We start from the raw sequence: 25436 nt of genomic DNA, 5'->3' as shown, positions 1-25436 counted from the left end.
GCCACTGTCAAAGGCAAGGATGGCAGACTAGATGGCCCACTGGGCTGATCCAGTCTGGCAAGCTCAGTGACCCTGCAAACACATTTTCAATTCATAATCAAACACATAGGGCGATAATTTAGAACCCAAGGCCACAGATTGGGTACTGCTGTGGTAGGGAGTACTGTGCTGGTAGTGCTGTGGATAAGCCATAGGGCTCACTCTGTTCTCTAATCAGTAATGATCTCAATGCCCCAGTGTAATTCTAGGGCCCACTGTGCTGCAGGGAGTGGTGTGGGTTACTCAGTAGGGGACATTCTCCCCTTGGAATTAGTACTGGCCCCATTGCCTCAGCATGATGCTGTTGGAGGTTAAGTCTTTCACAAAACATTTTTCTTGAGTCCTTGTAGTCCAAAGATACCCTATCCCTTTGCCCAAGTCAGGGTGTTAACCCTCATACTCAAATCCCAACTCAGATTATTTTAGTCTCAATCATAGAATCATAGAAGATAGGGTTGGAAGAGACCTCAGGAGGTTATCTAGTCCAACCATTTGCTTAAAGCAGGACCAACACCAACTAAATCATCCCAGCGAGGACTTTGTCAAGCTGGGCCTTAAAAACCTCTAAGGATGGCAATTCCACCACCTCCCTAGGTAACCCATTCCAGTGCTTCACCACCCTCTAGTGAAATAGTGTTTCCTAATATCCAACCTGGACCTCCCCCACTGCAACTTGAGACCATTGCTCCTTGTTCTGTCATCTGCCACCCCTGAGAACAGCCAAGCTCCATCCTTTTTGGAATACCCCTTTAAGTAGTTGAAGGCTGCTATCAAATCCCCCCTCACTTTTTTCTTCTGCAGACTAATCAAACCCAGTTCCCTCAGCCTCTCCTCGTAAGTCATGTGCCCCAGCCCCCTGAGAGACTCATCATCCCTAAAAATTTTCCTGTAGCTTCTATTGGAAACAGTATTCCACTGAACCTCCTATCCTAAGTCATTACACAGCACTGTTGTTGGATTGTTAAACAGTTGTTGTGCCCCACCTCAGAGAAGGGTGCACTTTAGAGGAGTGCACTGGGGGTGATGAGTATGTGGAAAGTGAAAGGGATTTTAGCACTATAACATTATTCTGATTCCCTCCTCCCTTTCTCCAACTTTCTTTCCTTCCCTCACCCCAATCTCTCCTCTCCCTTCCTGGTGCTCAGGCCCAAAACTTCATTACCCACCTTGAGGGCCTGGAGGAACTGGTGCAGCTTACGACCCTGCATCTGCGTGACAACAGGCTTGAGAACCTGGATGGCTTCTCTAAGAGCATGAAGTGCCTGCAGTACCTCAATCTGCGGTGGGTCCTCCTCTGATCAACTTTGGCCCTGGAGACCCCTCTGGAGAGTACTGGGAACCCCCTGTGAGCAATGGGACTGCTCTCCTCAAAACATGTCAAGTTAGCTGCTTTGGAGACACTAGTCTTCACCAGCAGGTGGGGCTGGGTTGGTCTTCCCAGCCCACTGATCTCTACGGCCCAGGCCAAGCTACCTTGATGGGCCCCAGTGCTCCGATTCCTCAACCACTTTAGGATGCCACTCTTTGCCCTGTGTTCCTTCAGAGAGATTGGCCCCTCCACATCCATCTCAGATCTCCCCTGCTGTACCTTATCCTCTTTGGTCCCTCTGCCCTCCCCCCTTCAGTACCCTGTTGATGACTGCAAATACCCTTTTCTCCTAGGTATTTGCTATACAGGGGAGGCAATGACACTGGCTAATCCAAAGGGCTGTCTGTACACAGAGGAGACACCTAAGGAAACCCAGAGAGGGGAAGGTCTTTCTTTTTATCTCTCTCAGTTTGGGGAGCCCCAGGTGTTCAGGGCTGTTTGCTGATGAGTCCCTTTCAGTTGGTCATGTCTGTTCAGTCACTTTATTGTTATTTTCATTGGGGGATCTCAATAAATAGAGTTATTCTCTCTCCCTGTTTCCCCCCACCCCTCTGCAGGGGGAACGGGATTCTGAACCTTCAGGAGATGGCAAAGCTGCAGGTTCTGCCCATGCTGCGGGCACTGGTGCTGATGGACAATCCCTGTTCTGATGAAGGTGAATACCGGATGGAGGCTCTGGTGCTGCTTCCCCGTCTTGAGCGTCTCGACAAGGATTTCTTTGAGGAAGATGAGCGGGCAGAGGCTGAGGAGACACGGCAGCGACGCCGGGATGAGGACCAGGTTAGAGCAGGGGAAGCGGGGTTGGGGGTCAGGGCGGTAAGAGACTCGGAAAGGAGAAAGACTAGAGATTTTCAGTCTGAGTGTCTTTTCTTTAGATTAAGGGAAAAAAAGAAAGCCTAAAGTAGAGCCTCAGGAGAGAGTACAGTATGTGAAACATCCTCTGAAACATGCTGCATCACATCTGCCATACAAAATGGCCTGAGAAGGGTCAGCATTGAGAAAACAGTCAGAACAATTATAGAGCCACCTACCCCAAAAGGAGGAAAGAAAGCAACATCTGGAACCATCCTTGTTAACCTCTCCCTTTTCTTTTTTCCCCTCAGGAAATGGAGGAATCTGCCCAAGGGGAAGTGACTGAGTGACCCTCCAGTTGCCCCTAGAGTCTCTCAGAACTCTGTGGGGCAAGAGTAGGTTGGCCAGGGAGCAGGACCAGTGTCTACAACTCCATATATTTGGCCCTCAGAGACCTTTCCTTTGCCCACACTCCCTGTCTCTCCTGGGAGAAGTTGGTGTCAGACACCCCCCTGTGCTGACCAAGGGAATGCAGCTCTATTGCAGTCAGTGCAGCACAGGCTCTGCTCCTCACAGGCCCAAGGAGAAGGAGGGACAGTTAAGGTTTGTGCAGTTTGAATTGTGGAGCCTGAAGCTCCTGCAATATTTTCTGCTTTGAATAAAAAGAATTAATGAATCTGGAGTGAGTGAAGTTGATTATCCTGGGCCCCTTTCCTCTTCTCTCCTCTCCTCTCCTTTTGTGTCTCTGGCTCGCTCTCTCCATCCCCTACGTGCTGTTTGCAAAGCTTCTTCTAAATCCTGACTCATCGCAGCTCTGGGTCACATGCTGCTGTCTCGGCCCTATCAGGGGCGTCTCCATCCTGCTGCTGCTGCCGCCGTTGGCTTAGAGGACACATCATCTCCCCTTGAGGTCCTGCTCCTACATCCTTCCTCAGCTCCATCCTCCTCCTCCTTCCAGCAGCACTTTCTCAGTCTCTTGCTCATACCTGCCTTAGGAAGGTAAGTGTCCCCCTCACATCCAACATCCCCCTTGTGCATCTCTACACTCCCCATCCTGGGGGGCCCCCAGCACCCACCAGCATTTGGGTCCTTGGAGAAAGGGACCAGGCGGAGAGGCAAATAAACTAGCTAAACTCCCCTCACTTCCTCCTCCTGCTCTCCCCTCCCCCCTGCATTCTCCCTCCTCTGCTTCTCTCCTTTCCTTCTTATTTTAATGTCATGCAATCCCCCCTGTCCTGCCCTTATCTGTGCTACATCACAAAGCTGCAAGATAACACAGCTGTGCCTCTCCATGGGGTATTTATTTGGGGAGGGCTTAACCACCAGAGGTAGGTTATGTTCCCAAGGGCACCCAAGGGAGATGCTGTGGCTTAGAGGCTTACTTGGGGGCAGCTGATTCCTGGTGTCTCTGAAAGAGCTTGGTGCTAGGAGGGGGACTAATCTGAAGTGCCGGTGAGCATCATTCATGTGGGAGGGAACCAAAAAGGACCAGCTTTGCTGAACCCTGGGATCAGGCTAGTTTCCTAGTCTAGCAGGGCGTTGGCAGCATCACAGAGCTGCCTCCCAAGGGGAGGGAGGGGAATTGCCTTGTGCGACATCACATAGTTCACAGCCCCACACCCCGCTGGGGGGGGGCAGTGATGGGAAGAGATGGCAGCCAAGGAAGCACTAATTGCAGCAGCCACAGCACTGCAGCAGTGTGAGCTTCCTGGGAGCAGTGCCGAGCCTGGGGGAATTGCAGCAGTGCCAGCTGCCTTACAGCAGTGCCCTACCAGTGCGTTGTTGTAGAGAACTGCAGCAGGCTTGAGGACTGAGGAGGAGGATTAGGCAGTCCTTGCCACTGCCTGGCTTGGCAAGTGGGGGATGGAGGGATGCAGCAGTGTTAGCTTCTACAACGCCATGCCCTGGCAGTGTGAACTTCCTTGAAGCAGTGCCAACTTGGGGGAAGTACAGCAGTGCAAGCCTCCTGCCAACGTTGCCCATTCCACCAGCCACCAGTCCCTCTCCCAGCACTGTGTGGTTGCTCCTTGCGGAAGCTATCCAGGCTTCCTCTCCCAAGGGCCTTTGCACTCTTCAGCCTGACGTCTGCCCTCTTCTTCTTGAGCTGCGTATGAGTTCCAGGCTGTGGCTCTGTTCCAATCCTTTATCCCAGCTTATCCGTCTCTGACCTCCTTTCAGGACAGCCCTGCTGCAGCCAGTGAGTTCCAGTGCGGCTCTTCCTCCATCTGGGGCCCTGGAGGTGGAGAACTGGACAGTGAGAGAGAGAGAGAGAGAGAAGCAAGGAAGGAAGGGTACAGAGGGGAGAGGAAAGAGGAACAGAGAGAGTGATGGGGCCATGGGGATGCAGCATGGCTGAAGTCTAGTTCCTTTGGTGTCCTTGGGCCAGCTGCTCAGTGACCTTTGGAAGGATTGGGTAGAAGAGGAAAATTGACAGTCTGAAATGAAGCTGACAATGTTGCTGCTGAGGGGTTGGGAAATGTTTAGTCCAGTTCATGTGTCATCATCAGGAAACTCACACTTATGGGGTCTGCCCCTCCTTGCCCTCTCCCTCCTTTATGCTGCCTGCTAGGGTACTGCCAGGGCACTACCATGGGGGAAGCGCCTGTGGGGTCTGACAGACTGCGTGAGAAATTCGGCTTGCAGAGCAGCTGCTAGGGCAGCTGATGGGGATGCCAGCCCAGATGGTGGCTGTGAAAGGAGTTGCAAGGGGGAGAACAGCCCTGCGTGGGTGAGATTTCCCAGCATTGGAGCACTGGCTGAGATTTCCCAGTGTTGGAGATGTTTTCTGTAACAACATTGTGATTTCTAGACACCAGGAGAAGGGGCTTGAGACCAGCTCCTGCCCCCAGTATGGGCTGCTCCTGGTCTCCCCTCTGCTCCCTCCACCACATGCACTGCACACAGTCCCTGGTGAGGTGTAAATCTCTGCCCACCCCCACTCCACTGTGCCTTGTACTGGGCATTTGTCCCCTGCGCAAAGGCTTTGCAGGGCTCACCAACTGAGAATTGAGTTTCCCTGGTCTCCGCTTCAGATTGGGTTTAATATCCCCACTCAGAACTGGTTACCCCTGAGGGTGGGGAAGGCGGACTGAATCTGTGTGAGCAAGAGAGGAGGGGAGGGGTGATGAAGGAAAGAGGGAGGAAGCAATAAGGAGAGGCAGAGAAGGGAAGCGATAGGAACTGGGGGGATTCAAGGGGAAATGGCTGGGGGGGGGGATGGTGCATTGAATTCTGCCACCCCTGCCCTAGGGTACCACTCCCTAGAGCAGGGGTGGGCAAACTACGGCCCAGGGGCCACGTCTGGCCCTTCAGACATTTTAATCCGGCCCTCAAGCTCCTGCTGGGAAGCAGGGTTGGGGGCTTGCCCCCGCTCCGTGCATGCCATGGCGCCACATTGCTCCTGGAAGCACCAGCATGTCCCCCCTCCGTCTCCTACGTGTAGGGGCAGCAAGGGGGCTCCACACGCTGACCCTGCCCCAAGCGCCGTCCCCGCAGCTCCCATTGGCCAGCAACTGCAACCAATGGGAGCTGCAGGGGCGGCATCTATGGATGGGGCAGCGCGCAGAACTGCCTGGCCGCACCTCCATGTAGGAGCTGGAGAGGGGACATGCCGCTGCTTCCTGGAGCTGCTTGAGGTAAGTGCCACCTGGAGCCTGAAACCCTGCCCCTTCCAGCACCCCAACCCCCTGCCCCAGCCCTGATCCCCCTCCCACCCTCCGAACCCCTCGGTCCCACCCTCCTGCACCCCAGAGCCCGCACCGCCAGCTGGAACCCTGACCCTCCCACCCTCACCCCTGCCCCAGTCTGGAGCCCTCTCCCGCATGCTGAACTCTTCATTTCCGACCCCACCCCATAGCCCGCGCCCCAACTTCCAATTTTGTGAGCATTCTTGGCCCGCCATACAATTTCCATACCCAGATGTGGCCCTCAGGCCAAAAAGTTTGCCCACCCCTACAGTTATTGCTAGGTACTTTGTCTGGCAGCCAATAGATGGGTGGCAGTTGGTTAGCTATGACTGAATCTTCAAACCTCCTCACCTCCCAACCCTCACAATACAAGAGACCTCCATCCTCCCCCTCCCACCACACTCATTAGCATGACTTACATATAGAACTAAAGATTTAAAAGCTGGGACCAGCCCCATACCCCTCTTTCCTCCCCCTGGGCTGCAAGACAAGAGCGTTCCTCTTAGTCCATTCCTGGGGCTCCTTAGCGCCCACTTTCCCTAATGCTGGGGCTCCAGGCCCTTCCCTCAGGGAGATGGCTCCCTGAGCTCACAAACCCCTCTGTGCTAGGGCCCTGATTCCTGTGTTCCTTTGCCTTGTATCAGTCTCACCCTTTCCTTTCCCTGCCCCCCTCATCCCCCTGCCCCCAAGCAAAGGTGTGCAACCTGTGGACCTTAAGGCTTTGAAATGTGACCCTCAAAGGTGACCGTAGGATAGAACAGTGTATTGGAATTTTAATGGCAAAGGTGCTCCCTGAGCTGTGCCCTGCGCTTTAAAATTGCAGTGTTTGGATCAGCCCCACCACAAGAAACCAGGATCCAGAAGGAAGAGAGATTAGGCTTTCCCTGGCTGCTTGCCTACTGCTTTGCAGTGGATGGAAGAGAGGAGCTCTGGTTGCTCCATTGCCTATTTCCCTGCCAGGCTGTGGGTAACCCCGGGACAGCAGGATAGTGATGGGTGGCTCCCCTCCCCGATAGCCAGCCTAGGCAGCCCAAGCTGAGAACTACCAACCAATTACAGTGACTTGATTCTCTGTCCAAGTCTTGGTTAGAGCAGCCTGGGGTCTGGCCAGCTCCCAAAAGACCATATACCAGTGGAGATAGCTCTAGCATGCTCCAGCCATGCCCCTTCCCCCCATCCTGTCGTGCCTCCCCCCAGTGCCAGGGCCTCTGTGGAGGGAGATGTAGGTACCAGCTATGCCAATGCTACACCCACTGGGGCAGGGCAGTTCCCTTGTGCTGCCTGAACATAAAAGGAGCAGAACATGGCAGAGATTGGTTGTGGCCCCCTGACCATTTTGCAATATTGTGTTCAGACTTCAGGCTGAAAAGGTTGGACAATGTTGAACTAAACAACCCCATCCCCTGAGGAATCACACCTTCGGGTATTTGCCAGCAGTTCGCATGTCCTTCCCTTAGCCATGGCTTCCCGCAGCCAGGTGGGTTTAGCCTACCTGTGCCCAGAACCCAACCCCTGCGGCCCCAGAAGCGTTTCTCTGGCTTGTCTCCAATGTTGCATCTACACTTGGGACAGATTCCCAGCTCAGGTAGACACACACGTGCCAGCTCTGCTCAAGCTAGTGTGCTAAAAATAGCAGTGTGGCCATGGTAGCATGAGCAGTTGCGAGTGATGGCCCGGATTAGCCAGATCAAGTACAAATCTGCCCGGACCCTGAGGGTACGTACTTAGGTCAGCTAGCCTGTGCTGCTGCTCACCACTGCCCTTGCTACACCACTATTTTTAGTGCATCAGCTTGAGCATGTTTCTGTGAACTGGGAATCGCACCCCCAGCTCCAAGGGTACTCAGACATAGCCTAAGTTCCCTCCTGCCTGTCACTGTCTTTCTGGGAATGAAGGGCCCAGAGCTGAGCCCCGTATCCCAGATAGGATGTGAGGCCTCTGCGATGGAGAAACTCAGAATTGAGCCTCTTTCCTTGCTTCTCCTCCCCCCACTGCCCATCTCCAACTCTTCTGCAGGAAAGATCAGGATCACCATGTCCATTGAAAAGATCCATGCCCGGGAGATCCTGGATTCCCGTGGGAATCCCACCGTTGAGGTGGATTTGTACACAGAAAAAGGTATGTGTGACAAGGTGGGAGGAGACTGCGCATGTCTGGACTGTCCAGCACTGGGAGGCAGTGGAATTAGTTCAGTCCTGTGGCAGCCAGCTAGGAAATAGCACCCACAATCTGGATAAGCTTTGTTTCTTCAGCAGCCAGGCATCTTCTCCTTGCAACACCTAGGACCTTGACCATTTAGGAGACCAAAGCCCTGAGGTAAGTGGGGAAATGGGATCCTGGGAGGAAGCACAAGCAGGAGAGCGCAAGAGGGGAGGACTCCTGTCTCATACTGAGAAAGAGGGACAATCGATGAGTTATCTTAAGTGCCTATACACAAATGCAAGAAGCCTGGGAAACAAGCAGGGAGAACTGGAAGTCCTGGCACAGTCAGGGAACTATGATGTGATTGGAATAACAGAGACTTGGTGGGATAACTCACATGACTGGAGTACTGTCATGGATTGATATAAACTGTTCAGGAAGGACAGGCAGGGCAGAAAAGGTTGGGGAGTTGCATTGTATGTAAGAGAGGAGTATGACTGCTCAGAGCTCCGGTATGAAACTGCAGAAAAACCTGAGAGTCTCTGGATAAAGTTGAGAAGTGTGAGCAACAAGGGTGATGTCGTGGTCGGAGTCTGCTATAGACCACCAGACCAGGGGGATGAGGTGGACGAGGCTTTCTTCTGGCAACTAGCAGAAGTTGCTAGATCGCAGGCCCTGGTTCTCATGGGAGACTTTAATCACCCTGATATCTGCTGGGAGAGCAATACAGTGGAGTACAGACAATCCAGGAAGTTTTTGGAAAGTGTAGGGGACAATTTCCTGGTGCAAGTGCTGGAGGAACCAACTAGGGGCAGAGCTTTTCTTGACCTGCTGCTCAAAAACAGGGAAGAATTAGTAGGGGAAGCAAAAGTGGATGGGAACCTGGGAGGCAGTGACCATAAGATGGTCGAGTTCAGGATCCTGACACAAGGAAGAAAGGAGAGCAGCAGAATACGTACCCTGGACTTCAGAAAAGCAGACTTTGACTCCCTCAGGGAACAGATGGGCAGGATCCCCTGGGAGAATAACATGAAGGGCAAAGGGGTTCAGGAGAGCTGGCTGTATTTTAAAGAATCCTTATTGCGGTTGCAGGAACAAACCATCCCGATGTGTAGAAAGAATAGTAAATATGGCAGGCGACCAGCTTGGCTAAACAGTGAAATCCTTGCTAATCTTAAACGCAAAAAAGAAGCTTACAAGAAGTGGAAGATTGGACAAATGACCAGGGAGGAGTATAAAAATATTGCTCAGGCATGCAGGAGTGAAATCAGGAAGGCCAAATCACACTTGGAGTTGCAGCTAGAAAGAGATGTTAAGAGTAACAAGAAGGGTTTCTTCAGGTATGTTAGCAACAAGAAGAAAGTCAAGGAAAGTGTGGGCCTCTTACCGAATGAGGGAGGCAACCTAGTGACCGAGGATGTGGAAAAAGCTAATGTACTCAATGCTTTTTTTGCCTCTATATTCACAAACAAGGTCAGCTCCCAGACTGCTGCACTGGGCAGCACAATATGGGGAGAAGGTGACCAGCCCTCTGTGGAGAAAGAAGTGGTTCGGGACTATTTAGAAAAACTGGATGAGCACAAATCCATGGGGCCGGATGCGCTGCATCCGAGAGTGCTAAAGGAGTTGGTGGATGAGATTGCAGAGCCATTAGCCATTATTTTTGAAAACTCATGGCGATCGGGGGAGGTCCCGGATGACGGGAAAAAGGCTAATGTAGTGCCATCTTTAAAAAAGGGAAGGAGGATCTGGGGAACTACAGGCCAGTCAGCCTCACTTCAGTACCTGGAAAAATCATGGAGCAGGTCCTCAAGGAATCAATTATGAAACACTTAGAGGAGAGGAAAGTGATCAGGAACAGTCAGCATGGATTCACCAAGGGGAAGTCGTGCCTGACTAACCTAATTGCCTTCTATGATGAGATAACTGGCTCTGTGGATGAGGGGAAAGCAGTGGATGTGTTATTCCTTGACTTTAACAAAGCTTTTGATACGGTCTCCCACAGTATTCTTGCCGCCAAGTTAAAGAAGTATGGGCTGGATGAATGGACTGTAAGGTGGATAGAAAGCTGGCTAGATCGTCGGGCTCAATGGGTAGTGATCAATGGCTCCATGTCTAGTTGGCAGCCGGTTTCAAGCGGAGTGCCCCAAGGTTCGGTCCTGGGGCCGGTTTTGTTTAATATCTTTATTAATGATCTGGAGGATGGTGTGGACTGCACTCTCAGCAAGTTTGCAGATGACACTAAACTAGGAGGTGTGGTAGATACACTAGAGGGTAGGGATTGGATACAGAGGGACCTAGACAAATTAGAGGATTGGGCCAAAAAAAAACCTGATGAGGTTCAACAAGGACAAGTGCAGAGTCCTGCACTTAGGATGGAAGAATCCCATGCACTGCTACAGACTAGGGACCGAATGGCTAGGTAGCAGTTCTGCAGAAAAGGATCTAGGGGTCACAGTGGACGAGAAGCTAGATATGAGTCAACAGTGTGCTCTTGTTGCCAAGAAGGCTAACGGCATTTTGGGCTGTATAAGTAGGGGCATTGCCAGCAGATCGAGGAACGTGATCGTGCCCCTTTATTCGACATTGGTGAGGCCTCATCTAGAATACTGTGTCCAGTTTTGGGCCCCACACTACAAGAAGGATGTGGAAAAATTGGAAAGAGTCCAGCGGAGGGCAACAAAAATGATTAGGAGTCTGGAGCACATGACTTATGAGGAGAGGCTGAGGAAACTGGGATTGAATGAGGGGGGATTTGATAGCAGCCTTCAACTACCTGAAGGGGGGTTCCAAAGAGGATGGAGCTCGGCTGTTCTCAGTGGTGGCAGATGACAGAACAAGGAGCAATGGTCTCAAGTTGCAGTGGGAGAGGTACAGGTTGGATATTAGGAAACACTATTTCACTAGGAGGGTGGTGAAGCACTGGAATGCGTTACCTAGGGAGGTGGTGGAGTCTCCTTCCTTGGAGATTTTTAAGGCCCGGCTTGACAAAGCCCTGGCTGGGATGATGTAGTTGGGTTTGGTCCTGCTTTGAGCAGGGGTTTGGACTAGATGACCTCTTGAGATCCCTTCCAACCCTGATATTCTATGATTCTATGATTCATTTAATTCCTGCTGGTGAATTTACAACTAAGAGAAGTTGGGTCCCAAAGTTGTAACCTTATCAATGAGAGAATGCGTGAATGAGTTTGTGCTGATGAGTGTGTAGTGAGTGTGCATGTGTGTCTGTCACTGAGCTCCCAGAGAGGAGAAGGCACCTCCCATACAATTCATGTCCTCTGAGAGATCTTGTTAGCTGAGGCAGGAGAGGCCTGTGGTTTTGGAGCTGAAGGATCAGAGTTTGTGGCTGGATCCCTAGGTAGGGGTGTGTGATTTCTCTAGTGAATGTGTGCATGCTCTGCAGCATGAATATTCATTAACCTCCAGGAGGTTTACAGTCCAGTGTTGTACTAGTACATGAGCACCAGAGTGAGATACTCACTGGAAACTGAAATGAAACTGCTGATTTCTGTGTGTACATGATGGGTTGTGCATCTGTGTATACAGTAACAGCTATCTGTCCCTGAGTATGTTAGTGCATGCTTGTGTCCTTCCATGTCTGTACAATGTCACAGAGTTGGGTTTCTCTGTCTAGTACGTATTTATAGAGTCTAGCTGTATCTTCAGGCACGTGCATGGTCATGGGCCTTGCATGTTTATAGATTTATAATGTAGATTTATATGCATACATGTGCAAGTACTCCTGTGTGTTCATATCTGTGCACGTATCCATGTGTATCTGTGTTTGTGTCAGGTTTCTGTCCACTTCTAGAGCTGAATGTTTCATTCACTTCTTTATTCAATGAAATATCAAAAAAGGAGAAATTACCAGTCAGCCACCCTTCAAACTCAGACTCCCCTAGAAGGGGTGGAGACTAAGGTGTTTGAGTATGAGACTGAGGAGCAGACCTCCTGGGTTCTAGCTCTAGTTCTGAGATGGAGTAGGATCAGGGCCGGTGCAACCCATTAGGCAACCTAGGCGGTCGCCTAGGACGCTAGCATTTGGGGGGCGGCATTTCGGGTCCTTCGGCGGTGACCGCGGCAGCCAGAAAGCTGCCGCATGGCTCCCCGGGCTGGGGGGAGCTGCTGCGGGTGAGGGGGGAGGAGGCACCTCAGGGCGGAGTGGGGGAGCTGCTGCAGGGGGGGCGCCTCAGGGTGGGAGTGGGAAGCGGAGAGCTGCCGCAGGGCTTGGGGAAAGCGGGGGAAGCAAGGTGGAAGTTTCGCCTAGGGCGCGAAACATCCTTGCACCCGCCCTGAGTAGGATATAGTGGGTGCACCACAGGGAGGAGCTGGGAGTCAGGACACCTGGGTTGTCTACGTAGCTCTGCAACTGTCTCACTGTGTGACCTTGGGTGAGTCCTTTCCCCTCCTTGCGACACAGTTTCCCCACCTAGACTGTGGGGTAATGCCACTATCCAAATAGCTTGTGGGCTGTAAGTTACATTCAGGAGGATAGGCAAACAAGGGGTGCGCAGGGGCTTAGAAGTTTCCCTTTTTCTTCCTTCTTTGCTCTCTTTTCACACCTATGTTTTGCTTTTTCTCAGGCATGTTCCGTGCTGCAGTCCCTAGCGGTGCTTCCACTGGCATCTACGAAGCTCTGGAGCTGCGAGACAATGACAAGTTCAGATTCCTTGGAAAAGGTGGGGACATTTCAGCTCCTGCTCACCCTCACTGAACAGTCTCAGGCAACTTCGTAGCCCCAGTGCTGTGTGTGTGCATGTGTGTCCATTCCTCTCAGGGCCTGATTCTGTATTCAGCACTCCCGGTTTTGTGCTGGTATAATTCCACTGACCTCAGTGGAGTCACACGAATATAAAGCTGGTGTGACTGAGTGGAGAATTAGGCTTTGAATCTCTGTCTCTTTCTTTGTCTCACTCGCTGTCTCTGTCTCTTCCCTTCTCTAGGGGTCCTGCAGGCCGTGGATCATATCAACAGCACTATCGCCCCAGCTCTCCTGGGCTCTGTAAGGATTTCCCTTTAATCTGCTTTCTGGGAGGTTTATTTTACTCTCTTGCTTTCTAATCTCTTTCTGCCTCTGTCTCTCTCTTCATTTTACCAACTGGGTTGGCACATTGCTGTTCCCTATGACTCCAGGCACACACTCTCACAGGCCCCTGTGTGTGTGTGCACATGTTGTGTGTGTGTGTGTGTGTGTGCAGTTGACAGGTCTCTGCTCCACTGGTGGGTGGGGCTTTATTCCATATGGCCCTCCCCCATACTCCAATTACCAAAAGGGCCGGGGCGGTAGAAGCGGGGGAGCCCTGGGCCCTTTAAATAGCCCCCAGAGCCCTGGGGTAGCGGGTGGCTCCGGCAGCTATTTAAAGAGCCGGGGCTCCAGCTGCCTCTGCCGCCCCAGTCCTTTAAATAGCCGCAGGAGCCCCGCTGCTTCCCCAGGGCTCCGGCAGCTATTTAAAGGGCCAGGGCGGTAGAAGCAGGGGAGCCCCTGCTCTGCCCGCAGCCAGCCCCTACTGCACCCCCTGCCCACACCAGCCCTGCACCCCTTGCCCTGCCCGCAGCCAGCCCCTGTCTCCAGCCAACCCCGCACCCCCTGCCCGCAGCCAGCGCCTGCTGCACCCCCTGCCTGCACCAGCCCCGAGACCCTGCCCTGCCCACAGACAGCCCATCTCCAGCCAGCCCATCTCCAGCCAGCCCCGGACCCCCTGCCCGCACCAGCCCCGCACCCCCTGCCCTGCCCGCAGACAGCCCCCGTTTCCCGCCAGCCCCGCACCAGCTGCCCGCCCCTGCTGCACCCCCTGCCCGCAGCCAGCCCCTGCCTGCATCAGCCCTGCACCCCTGCCCTGCCCGCAGCCAGCCCCTGTCTCCAGCCAGCCCCGCACTCCCTGCCCGCAGCCAGGCCCTGCTGCACCCCCTGCCTCCAGCCCCGCACCCCCTGCCCTGCCCGCACCAGCCCGTCTCCAGCCAGCCCCGCACCTCCTGCCCTGCCTGCAGCCAGCCCCGCACCCCTTGCCCTGCATCCATCCAGACCCTACCTCCAGTCAGCCCCTGCCCTGCCCTGCCCTGCCTCCAGCGGCAATGTACGTAATATATAATTTTGTTTTTATTTATATAGTTATGGAAAGTAAATAATACATGGAAGAAATGAAAGAGGTTTTTTTTACGTGTTTTTTTTTTTTTTTAGTCATCCCTGCCAGGGCCCTGCCGAAAATGTTTGAATTGGGCCCCACACTTCCTAAAGCCGGCCCTGGCCTGGGAAATCTGTAAGAGGGCTCAATACACACTGCCAGCTGGCCATTTTTATGGGCTCAGGATCTCCCCCGATGTCCTATTTTTTTTGTACGTTGGAGGTGACAAAACCTACATGGCCCAGCCAGAGCCAGTTCCTCACAACCAGGGCAGAAGTGTGATGTATACTGAATCCATGTGCTACAGAAGTACTATACAGTTACACACACAGCCCTCCCTTAGCTGAGCCTCTTTCCACCCCTTCCCTTCTTAGCAGATGTGTCTTCTTGCAGGGCCTCTCTGTTGTGGATCAAGAGAAGATAGACAACCTCATGCTAGAGATGGATGGGACAGAAAATAAATGTAATTCCACTCTCCTTTGGCATGGGAAATAGAAATGTAGAGGTGTGTGAGGTGATACTGCAGGTCAGGACTGAGGGGCATTGGCAGAGCTGTGTAGGGAGCCCAGCACTGGAATAGCAGGGGCTGCAGGTCAGCACTGAGGGGCATTGGCAGAGCTGTGTGGGAAGCCCAGCACTGAAATAGTTGGGGGCTGTAGGGCAGGACTGAGGGGCATTGGCATAGCTGTGTGGGGAGCCCAGCACTGGAATAGCAGGGGGCTGCAGGGCAGGACTGAGGGACATTGGCAGGGCTGTGTGGAGAGCCTAGCACTGGAATAGCAGGGGGCTGCAGGGCAGGACTGAGGGGCATTGGCAGAGCTGTGTGGGGAGCCCAGCACTGGAATAGCAGGGGGTTGCATGGCAGACCTGAGGTTGTTTGGAGAATTCATTCCTCCCTGATTTTGGAATGTCCACAGCTAAATTTGGAGCCAATGCCATCCTGGGGGTCTCTCTGGCTGTGTGCAAGGCAGGTGCTGCGGAGAAGGATGTGCCCCTGTATCGACACATCGCTGACTTGGCTGGGAACTCCGACCTCATCCTGCCAGTGCCCGTAAGAACCTTCTATCCCTGGCTTCAAAGTCCACTTGCAAACACACTTAGAGAACTGGGGAGGCAGGGAGGGGAGGCCGGGAATGTGGGAACATAGAGACTTTAAGCACTCACTCAGCAGAGGGTCCCTCCAGTACCGGGCTGGGATATTGACAGTTTCACCCCTGCTTCTTTCTGGACTTTTCCAGGCCTTCAATGTGATCAACGGAGGCTCCCACGCAGGGAACAAGCTGGCCATGCAGGAGTTCATGATTCTGCCCGTGGGGGCTGAAAACTTCCGGGATGCCATGCGCATTGGAGCCGAGGTCTACCACAACCTCAAGAGCGTCATCAAGGAAAAGTATGGGAAGGATGCCACCAATGTGGGTGATGAGGGCGGCTTTGCCCCCAACATCCTGGAGAACAGCGAAGGTGAGAGACATCAAGGAAGCAAAGCCCGTATGCTGAGGCTCAGGGCAGGCTCACAATTCCCCACTCCATCGATTCTCCAGGACACCTGATTCCTAGTTCCCCAGGTGCTGAGCCCCTGGCCTGTCCCTGGGTGCAGCAGCTCCCCAGGCTCACAGATCCCTCAGCCTCAGAAGACAGCTCCTAAGCGCCTTTCCCTTGGCTTAATCTCTCCCCATTCCCAGTCCCCCTAAACAACACCTTCCCTCTGGGGCTTACACCCCTCACACACTAGCAGACAATTCTCATGTCCTTCCCTCTCGGTTGTGGCGTTGCTCAGCTGGGCTTTGCTCTTTGAATCAGTCCCCAGAACTTCACCCCTCCCAGCTCCCACAGCTTGTCACTCTCTTTCTGGGATTGAGGAGCCCATAGCTGGGCTCAGCATGCCAGGTGGGGTCTCCCCAGAGCCACACAGAGAGGGACTATCTCCTTTCTGCTCTGGAACATGAGACCTTGGGATATTCAGCCCCAACCTACATACCCACCCCATGCTCTGTCCCACTGCAAACTCCTGGATAGTCTGCTGTCCCCCTCTCCCCAAGCAGGGTCTTACGAGAGAGAGACCATTCCTTCCTGACTGCCCTCAGTTGTCCTGCCCCTCAGGCAGTTGAATATCTGGGGTTTGGGAGGAGTTTTTCCAAAACAGATGGCTGAATTTCATTCTGTCTCTCTCCCCATCCCAGCTCTGGAACTCCTCAAGGAAGCCATCGACAAAGCCAGCTACACTGAGAAGATTGTCATTGGCATGGATGTGGCAGCATCTGAGTTCTACCGCGATGGCAAATACGATTTGGACTTCAAATCCCCCGATGACCCCAGCCGCTACATCTCTGCCGACGAGCTGGGTGACCTCTACCAAAGCTTTGTTCGCGATTACCCAGGTGAACTGCTGTGCTTTGTGAATCTTAGTGCTCATGTCCCGGGGTGTGGCCCTACCATGCTTGTGGATTGGGAAGTGGGGCAGCTTTAACTCACCCATCTTCCCTGTCTCTGCAGTGGTCTCCATTGAGGATCCTTTTGATCAGGATGATTGGGAGGCCTGGTCCAAGTTCACAGCCAATGTGGGGATTCAGATTGTGGGGGATGACCTGACAGTGACCAACCCCAAGCGCATCGAGCGAGCTGTTGAGGAAAAAGCCTGCAACTGCCTCCTGCTCAAAGTCAACCAGATTGGATCAGTTACCGAAGCCATTCAAGCGTGAGTCTAGCCAGCCACCTGCTCCCAGCACCAATCTAACTACAGTACTTTCTACACTGATTAGTCAAATCGGGGCAGTTTTTGTGTATAGACAAAGCCTTGGTCCCCATCACCGGGGTAAAAGCCCCCAGGACCATCACTGGGGATTGGGGGTGTCAGGGTCCCATCCCCAGAAGGTGGAGGCCTAAGAAGGATGATCCACTTACTTAATTTCTCTCTGCAGCTGTAAGTTGGCCCAGGAGAATGGCTGGGGAGTGATGGTGAGTCACCGATCTGGGGAGACTGAAGACACCTTCATTGCTGACCTGGTTGTGGGCCTGTGTACTGGGCAGGTAAGTGTCAGCTAAGCTGAAATCCAGGCCATGGAAAGCTTGAGGGAGGTGAAGACTGGCACTGAATTAACATAGAGCATGAATCCCGCTCCTACCTCTCAGAGCACCTTCAGGGTCCCATGCGGGAAGGCTGGTGTGTGTGTGGGGGGTCTCACACTGTGCTTTGTGGTGAATATTTTACAGATAAAGACAGGAGCCCCCTGCAGGTCTGAGCGACTGGCCAAATACAACCAGCTCATGAGGTGAGTGGCCTGGGGCTGAGAATGCAAAGGCGGGAATGTGTCTCTGGCTCCACTAGGGGACAGACTCACTGGAGAGGGAAGAACTGACAGTGCAGGGAGAGAGGGAGTCTCCAGGAGTAAGGATGCCAGCATGGGCATGTCTCCCTGGTACCAAGAAGGATCCCAGACCTGAGTGCAGTACCGTAGGTGCAGTCACCCCAGACCTGACTTGTCTCTCCCTGCTCCAAGACATGATGCCTCTGTCAATGCAGTCACCACACTTACAGTGGCCTGTTTTCCTGCTCTGCCCCATTCCAAGCTCCTGTATGACTTGGTGTGTTGCACTTGCTCCCCATGTCTAGGACAAAAAGAAGAACAGGAGTACTTGTGGCACCTTAGAGACTAACAAATTTATTAGAGCATAAGCTTTCGTGGACTACAGCCCACTTCTTCGGATGCATGTTCCATTCTATATGCATCCGAAGAAGTGGGCTGTAGTCCACGAAAGCTTATGCTCTAATAAATTTGTTAGTCTCTAAGGTGCCACAAGTACTCCTGTTCTTCTTTTTGCGGATACAGACTAACACGGCTGTTACTCTGAAACATGTCTAGGACAGTCCCTCATGTTGAGGCTCTGAGTTGCACTACCTCTCTTTCTTTCTCTGGCAGGATTGAGGAAGAGCTTGGGGATGAAGCTCGCTTCGCTGGACACAACTTTCGTAACCCAAGTGTCCTTTGAACACTGCCCATGGCACACTGCAACTCCCCAGCCAATTCCCAATGCACAGACTCTGAAGCCACCTTTCCCGCACCATCCCCCTCCCCCCCAACACACACACACACACACCTCCCTCGCTTTTTTCCACTCCACCAGCTGGTCTCCTCTCTCCTCAAATCCCTGAGTGCAGGTCTCCCTAGCTGGAATTACCCAAGGGAAAGATAAGAATGAGGCTTCCCTTTGTCACCTGCTGAGGGGTATTGTGAGCGTGTCTGATTGTGCGCCGTTTGTATTTTCTCTTGGTGTGTGGGTATGTTCCAGTCATTCTGTTTGGGTATTAGATTGCACGAGCATATTTGCTAGTGTTTTTGTTGTGTGTATGGTGAGCAGATGTGTGTCTGAGTTTGTGTGGTGTCAGGTTGTGTGCTTTCCCTTTGTGTGCTGTGCTGGTTAGTGTGAGTCTGTGTGTATAGTTGTGTTTGACTCTGTGTGTTGTCAGTGGCTGTTTGCTGGGTGGGTGTGTCTTTGTGTCAGTGTGTTGTGTGTGTCTCTGCTGATCTCCAAATGTCCTTTTGTCCCAGGTGTGTCTATGTTGAAGTGTGCTGGAATCTGTGTGGTTGACTTTGAGTGTTGTGTTAAGCTGTGTTTGTCTGCACTTACCATTGAGTTTCACTGCTATGTGTCACTTGGTTTGTGTGTGCATGTTATGAATCTCTGGGTCATTTGTTCTGTGAAGTTTTGTGGGTCAGTGCATTGTGGTATGTGGGTGTGGAAAAGCGCGCGCACACACACACATACACACATCCTTGGCTGCTTCCCTGGATCTCATTCTTGCTGTCTCCCTCTCTGTATCTCTCTCTCTCCTTCACCCCCTGTTCCTATCCATCACATCTGCTTTGTCCTCTGGACAATCCATCCACAACTGAGCAAAAGAGACAAAACAAAACTCTAAACTCAATTAAAATCTATTTCACACCTGAGTCCCCTGGCTGAGCCTGAAATTTCTCTCTGTGTGTTACTTCCTGGGAGACAGGAACATACAGGGGCCATGATAACAGTCTTCAAGTATGTGAAAGGTTGTTCTAAAGAGGAGGCTGATAAACTATTCTTTTCCACTGGAGACAGGACAAGAAGCAATTAACTTAAATTGCAGCAAGCAAGATTTAGGTTAGACATTAGGAAAAACTTCCTAACTGTAGGGGTAGTTAAGCACTAGAACCAGGGCCGGCTTTAGGAAGTACAGGGCCCAATTCGACGGGGCCCCGGCAAGGATGACTTACCCGGCGGCGCTCCGGGTCTTTCGCAGCACTGAAGGACCTGCCAACGAAGACCCGGTAGGGAACCACCCAGTGAGTACATCCCCCCCCCCCCCCCCCCCCCCCCCCCCCCCCCCCCCCCGCATCCGCTCCCTGTCCCCAGGACTCCCTGCCCCTGCCTTATCCAACCCTCTCCCAGCCCCGGCCTCTTAACATGCTTCTTACCCCCGCTGGAGCCACGCCGGGGCCAGGGCCGGGGGCCGGGGCCGGAGCTGGGCCCAGGGCCACATCGCCCTGCCGGAGCCAGGCCAGGGCCGGGGCCCAGGCCGGAGCCGCACCATCCGGCCAGAGTCAGGGCCGGGGCCGGGCCGGAGCCACGCCGCCTGGCCAGAGTCGGGGCCAGGACCGGGCCGGAGCCGGACTGGGCCGCGCCTCCCTGGAGCCCTCCTCGCGCCCTCCCGCCCCAGTTTACCTGCCACTGCTTGTTTCCAGGCTTCCCGCGCGAACATCTGATTCGCGGGAAGCAGGGGAGGGGGAGGAGAAGGGGGACAGAGTGTTCAGGGGAGGAGGGGGAGGTGAGCTGGGGCCGGGGGCGGGGCAGACAGCTGCCCGAGCTTGGGAATCGGCTCCCAACTCACAACTGGGCGCGGGGCCTGATTCGGGGGAATCGGCCTAAAGCTGGCCCTGACTGGAACAAATTACCTTGAGAGGTTGTGTAATCTCTGTCATTAGAGGTTTTTAAGAACAGGTTAGACAAACACCTGTCAGGGATAGTCTAGATAATATTTGGTCCTACCTCAGTGCAGGGGACTGGACTAGATGATCTATCAAGGTCCCTTCCAGTCCTACATTTCTATGATTCTATACTACATGGGGTTTAAGAAAGTGGAGGAAAGAACACCAAAACGAGCAGCAAGCAAAGGTTAAGAAGGAAATGGTGAGGTGGGGAGAAGTGGTTCACCCCTCAACATACACACATACACACACTACTCCTGTCCAATAGACCCTCCTCATGGTACTGTCAGAGGAAGTTCACTGCAGGCAGTAGCTCACTGGCTATGAATGTGTTTATATCCCAAGAATGCTCTCCAAGCCACCAAATTCTAGAGAGGGAGTCTGAAGAATATCTGAGATAAAAGTCTGTGCTGGGGTGTCAAGTCCCACCCCATACCCTGTGCCATCCAAAATAACTCCCAGAAGGAGAAGTTGTGCAAAGAATTTCAGTCACTCTCCCCTGTCAAGTTAACATGGGTGGGAGCCATGAGCAGGCCTCAAACTGGTTAGCCAGGTGACACCTACTGGTGATAGGTTGGAACTGCAGCTATTTGGGACATGAAAAGGCAAGGACTGAAAACGAGCATGGAAAGCCTCTGTTGGGGGAGATGTTTCATCTGTGTCCTAGTTCAAAGTCTGCCCATCTTGAGGTGTCTGGCTGATAGTCATACCTTCTGTCCTACTGCACCTGAAGGTGCTGGTCAGCATGATGTTTGTATGCTGCCTTGGCTGTCTCTAGGATTTGTTCCAACTCTTCCTGTGTTCCTCGGATTTGATTAATGAGATCTGAGGCTGCAGGAACTGAGTGGGCTGTGGGCAGTGCAAGATGGAAACAGGAGTGGAAACTATAATTGGCAAAAAACAGACTCATCTTGGTAGAGACCTGGTTTGCATTGTTGTATGCAAATTCCATGTGAGGAATCAATGAGGCCCAGTCATTCTGGTGGTAGTTTGTGAAGCATCACACATGTTGTTCTACTGGTGGTTCAATCTTTCTGATTAGCCATCAGCTTGGGGATAGACAGCTAGTAGGCAGAACACCTCCCGCCAAAACTGAGATAAAAACTGGGACCCCCAAACTAAGGTGACGTGGTCTGGGAGGCAGAACACATGGGTGATGAGGGGATGAAAAGCGTCCTCAGTGGTGGGAAGATGTAAGCAGGGAACAAAGTGTACCATCTTCATCAATGAACCCTTTATTGTCAGTATGGAATGGCATCCCTCAGATTTTGGTAACTCGACAATGAAGTCCATCGTAATATTGGACCAAGGATTCATAAGGGGGTCTTGGTGGGCATTAACATCTCAAAGGGTTTGGTGCAGGGCACTTTGTTACAGCCACAGGTATCGCAAGACCTGGCATAGACCTGAACATTGGATCACGGTTTTGGCAACCAGAACAATCAACATACCAGAGAGTGGTCTTTGCCTGGCTGAAGTGTTTGGCCCAGGGGACATCATGACAAATATGTAGGGGCTCCAAGTGGGGGCATCCCTCAGGGACTAGATACGCCTATAAACAAGGAGAAGTCCATCCTTGTGTATGAAGTTACTCTGAGGTTCAGCACTGGAAGTTAGGAGTGTCTGGGCGAAGGGGTCATCTGGTAGGGAAGAATTTATGGTCATAAATATTTTAGATAGTAGTGATCCCCTGAGGAAGTGATGTAGTTTCCAGATGCAGGGAGGCTCTTCACCTAAGGATCAGTGGCATATTCCCCTTTGTGGAACAGAACGTCTGCCTTCCTGTTACAGGATTCAGGGCAGTAGGTGATAGTAAAATCAAACCTTGAAAAGAAGAGCCCAGCGTAGCTGTCATTGGATTAGGGCTTTAGCAGAGCACGGGTATTCTAAATTATTGTGGTCAGTGAATACTCGAACAGGGTGCCTGGCTCGTTCTAGTTAATGCCTCCAGGTCTCAAAAACCACTTTGATGGCAAGTAGCTCTTCGTTTGAAATGTCATAATTGTGCTTAGCAAGAGAGAGATTGTGGGAATAATACTCACGGGGATGAACTTCTTGGTTGAGGCCCTGTGTCTGGGACAGTCCCCGCTCCAGGTGAAGGTGTCGGTTTTCAGAATGGATGGCTGATTTGGTCAGGATGTGCAAGGATGGGCATAGAGGTGAATGTCATCTTCAGATATTTGAAGGCTTCTTGGGCTTCTGGTGTCCAAGCAAACTTGGTGGTTTTCACAACAGAGAGGTTACAGGGGCCAGATTTGGGAGTAGTCACATATAAAACTTTTATACAAAGTTGCAAACCCAATGAAGCACTGAATTTCTTGAATGCTTTGCAGCATTGCCCAATCACGAACTGTTTCCACCTTCCAGGGACCCATGCGGTCTCCTTCAGTGGCCAGAATGCAACCTAAGTATTCCATGGCGGGCTGATCAAAGATGCATTTCTCCAGTCAAGTATACAGTCCATGTTGGCAGAGTCTTTCTTGGACGTTGTGCACATGCTGATCTTGCATAGGTTGGTCTTTGGAGTAAATTAGAATGTTGCAACAATCACATGGTGGTACAGCATACCCTGTAAGACATCTTTAATTAGATGCTGAAAGGTCGTGGGGACATTAGTAAGTCCTACAGGCATCACTAGATATTCAATGTGGCCATACCAAGTTTAAAACACAGTTTTCCATTCATCAGATTTTGATTAAGTCATATGCCATTCTGAGGTCTAATTTAGTGAATATCTGGGCTATTCTGACCTGATCCAAGAGGTTTGGGATTAGCAGTACTGGGTATCAATTCTGCACAGTGATTTTATTTAGGGCATGGTAATTTACACACGTCAGTAGTTTCTTGACTGATGGGGCTAGAAGAGAGCAGTGATCCTTCAACTATCTCAACTAAATCAGGGATAGCCTTAGGTTGTATGGATAGGCCAAGTATTTGAGCCACAGTAGAGTCCATGAAGTTATTTCCTGCCCCAGAGTCAATCAAGGCTTTCTTGGAGATGGGGGGGAAGTACCTGTCCAGAATCCCAAAGTTGGAGTTGCAGCTGGAGTTCTAGATGCAGGGACGTTTTCAAAGTGTCAGGCCAGGCACCCAGAATGGTTGCTGGAGGGGGCTGCATGGGGTTTTTCTGGTGTTGTCCAGGCTCAACCTGCCTTATCAAGGTTGGGCAGTCATTTCTCGGAGCCGCATGGTGCAGGGGCTTGCCAGGACAGACACCACGTGGCCGGTGCCACTGTTGTAAAAGCACAAGTTCTCTCGCCATCAGTTTTCTCATTCAGAAAAGACCAGTTAGGTCCATGCCGAGTCCACCTGCATGGGCTTGGATGAGGGGGCCTTTGCAGGGATTGTGGATGATGCCTGGACACAGAGTGAAATCCCTTGCCTCTCAAGTTGCCTTTCACTAGGTCAGGTGGTGATTTGGATGCAAAGCTCAATAAACACGCCTAGATCTGTGAGAGGTTCCAGAGAGGCAAGTTCATCTTTTATTTCCTTGCCGAGACCGAGATGGAATCAGTGTAGCTGGCTCAGCTCATTCCAAACTGTATCTGCTGCCAGGCATTGGAAGTGGGCCGCATATGTTGTAGTGGGCCCCAAGACCTAGTGAAGTTTCCATAGAGCCATCTTCATGGTATGAGCCCAGTGAGGATCACGGAAAATTGTCACAAAGGCTCTCAGGAAGATGTCCCAGCTGGCCAGTATGGGATGATCCTACTCTAGCAACGGGGACAGCCAGTCCAGGGCTTTGCCTATTAAAGCTGATGAGCAGTCCTATCTTTGCCTGGTCCATCTGGCAGGTGTTGTAGCAGGAAACAGAACCTGTAGTGGTTTGCAAAACCTCCAAATTTGCTTCAGTTCCTGTCATAGGGCTTGGGTAAAGTTATTGTGGTTTTGGGTCCAGAAGGCAGAATGGGATGTGGGGCTAGGGAAGATGTACCCACTTGCAGTGATCTGTTCCTATTGTGGCCTGTAAGATTTAGTTTTCCACCTGCAGGTGGGCAATCTGCTCCTAGTGTCTCAGTGCACCCTGGGGCACCTACAATGCCGAGTCTGTAGGTTCCATACCCTTTTGGGGTAGGATAAACCTAGGAGAAGACTGAAGCGGTATGAGCAAACTGTGAGGCCTGATGGCCAAGGAAGGCTAGGGGCAGTCTGGAGCAGTGGTCAAGTGCACACAGGTGGTCAAGGTAGCCAGATCAATCGGTATTAAAGGCAGTCCAAGGCAGTGGTTGGAGTTCTCACAGGGGTCACCAGCTGGAAGATCCAATTCAAGGGGCAAGGTCAGTGAGATAGGGAGGCGAGGTGGGAAGCCTGCAAGGCAAGGTCAGGAGAAGCAACAGGATCTAGGCCAGGGATTCCCAAACTTTTTGCTGGCATGATTCCATTTTAATTAACTATTTCCTCCCAGGACCCTAGATAGCATGGAGGATGCTATTCTGAAGAACAAAATGGCATCCTCTGTAAAGCATGACCTCTCACATACCATACATGTGAAGTCACAATGCATGTAGGATGCCATGTTGTTCTACAAAATGTCATCCTCCACACGGCATGTACATATGATGCATGCAAGGTCACAATGTGAAAAGGATGGTAGAGCAAAATGGTGTCCTCCATGCATCATGACCTCAACGCACTGTACATGCAAGGTCATGCTGTATGGAGCAAAATAGCATCCTCTGCACACTGGGAATCATTGTGACCCCATCTGCTGATAGTACAGCCCCCTTTGGGGGCACAAACCCACAGTTTGGGAACCGCTGGTCTAGGCAGCAACCATCAGGCAACAGCCTGTTGCTCAGACAGTCACAGCTTCCTGTTCCTGTTAGGTTCTTTATGTAGGCCAGGTACCCAATGAGAATGCTGTCTGTCCAGCCACTCAGGACCCTGGGGCATGGTTGCTGTGGGGCTGTAGGCCTTTAGCACTAAGGCTGTTGGCCAGAAGCCATAGTTAAGTATGCTGCTATGGCAGGAAGGCTAGGGATGGTATATAGGTATCTTGTGGTCTGGGTTAAATAGCAGGATCCTGACAGCATTGTTGCAGCTGTGTCATTGTAATGCTTGCAGAGTAGATGTAGTCTGAGCCATCTACAGTACAGAATCCCCACTGCCTCAGAGGGTTGAGCACCACCTACTGATATGGGAATGTGCAATCTGACACCATCTGTGAGGCCACATTTGGGGATAACAAGAAGCATTCTGGGAACTGTAGTTCAGAAATCACCTTGGTAAAAGCTCCATTTTCCTGTCTCCCTCTCCTCTCCTTTTCTCAAAATGCGTATCTCTTCAGCAGGTAGGGGAGGGGAGGTTGAAGAGGAGGATGTTTGACTGT

General features: G+C 52.1%; 2 protein-coding genes across 5 annotated transcripts in view; both read left to right on the top strand.

Annotated features, from left to right (window-relative positions):
- LRRC23 (leucine rich repeat containing 23) overlaps positions 1 to 2876 on the top strand; it is a 28301-nt gene extending 25425 nt beyond the window's left edge. For all 4 annotated transcript variants that reach the window (XM_034787169.1, XM_034787164.1, XM_034787171.1 and 1 more), the window contains 3 exons: positions 1185 to 1321; positions 1966 to 2188; positions 2512 to 2876. In XM_034787169.1, coding sequence (XP_034643060.1) covers positions 1185 to 1321; positions 1966 to 2188; positions 2512 to 2550 — 399 coding nt within the window. In that variant the 3' untranslated portion in view covers positions 2551 to 2876. The remainder of the gene's footprint in view (positions 1 to 1184; positions 1322 to 1965; positions 2189 to 2511) is intronic.
- Positions 2877 to 3036: 160 nt separating this feature from the next.
- ENO2 (enolase 2) lies at positions 3037 to 19096 on the top strand. Its single transcript, XM_034787151.1, has 12 exons — positions 3037 to 3199; positions 7903 to 8004; positions 12612 to 12707; positions 12972 to 13030; positions 14544 to 14613; positions 15068 to 15201; positions 15389 to 15611; positions 16331 to 16528; positions 16644 to 16845; positions 17069 to 17177; positions 17361 to 17419; positions 18068 to 19096. The coding sequence occupies exons 2-12, from the start codon at positions 7920 to 7922 to the stop codon at positions 18135 to 18137; spliced, it is 1305 nt and encodes a 434-aa protein (XP_034643042.1). The 5' UTR covers positions 3037 to 3199; positions 7903 to 7919; the 3' UTR covers positions 18138 to 19096.
- The last annotated feature ends 6340 nt before the right edge of the window (positions 19097 to 25436 follow it).

Source organism: Trachemys scripta, chromosome 1 (assembly GCF_013100865.1).
Source record: "Trachemys scripta elegans isolate TJP31775 chromosome 1, CAS_Tse_1.0, whole genome shotgun sequence".
In the NCBI taxonomy this organism is placed as follows: domain Eukaryota; kingdom Metazoa; phylum Chordata; order Testudines; family Emydidae; genus Trachemys; species Trachemys scripta.
This window is presented reverse-complemented; position numbering and strand designations above follow the sequence as displayed.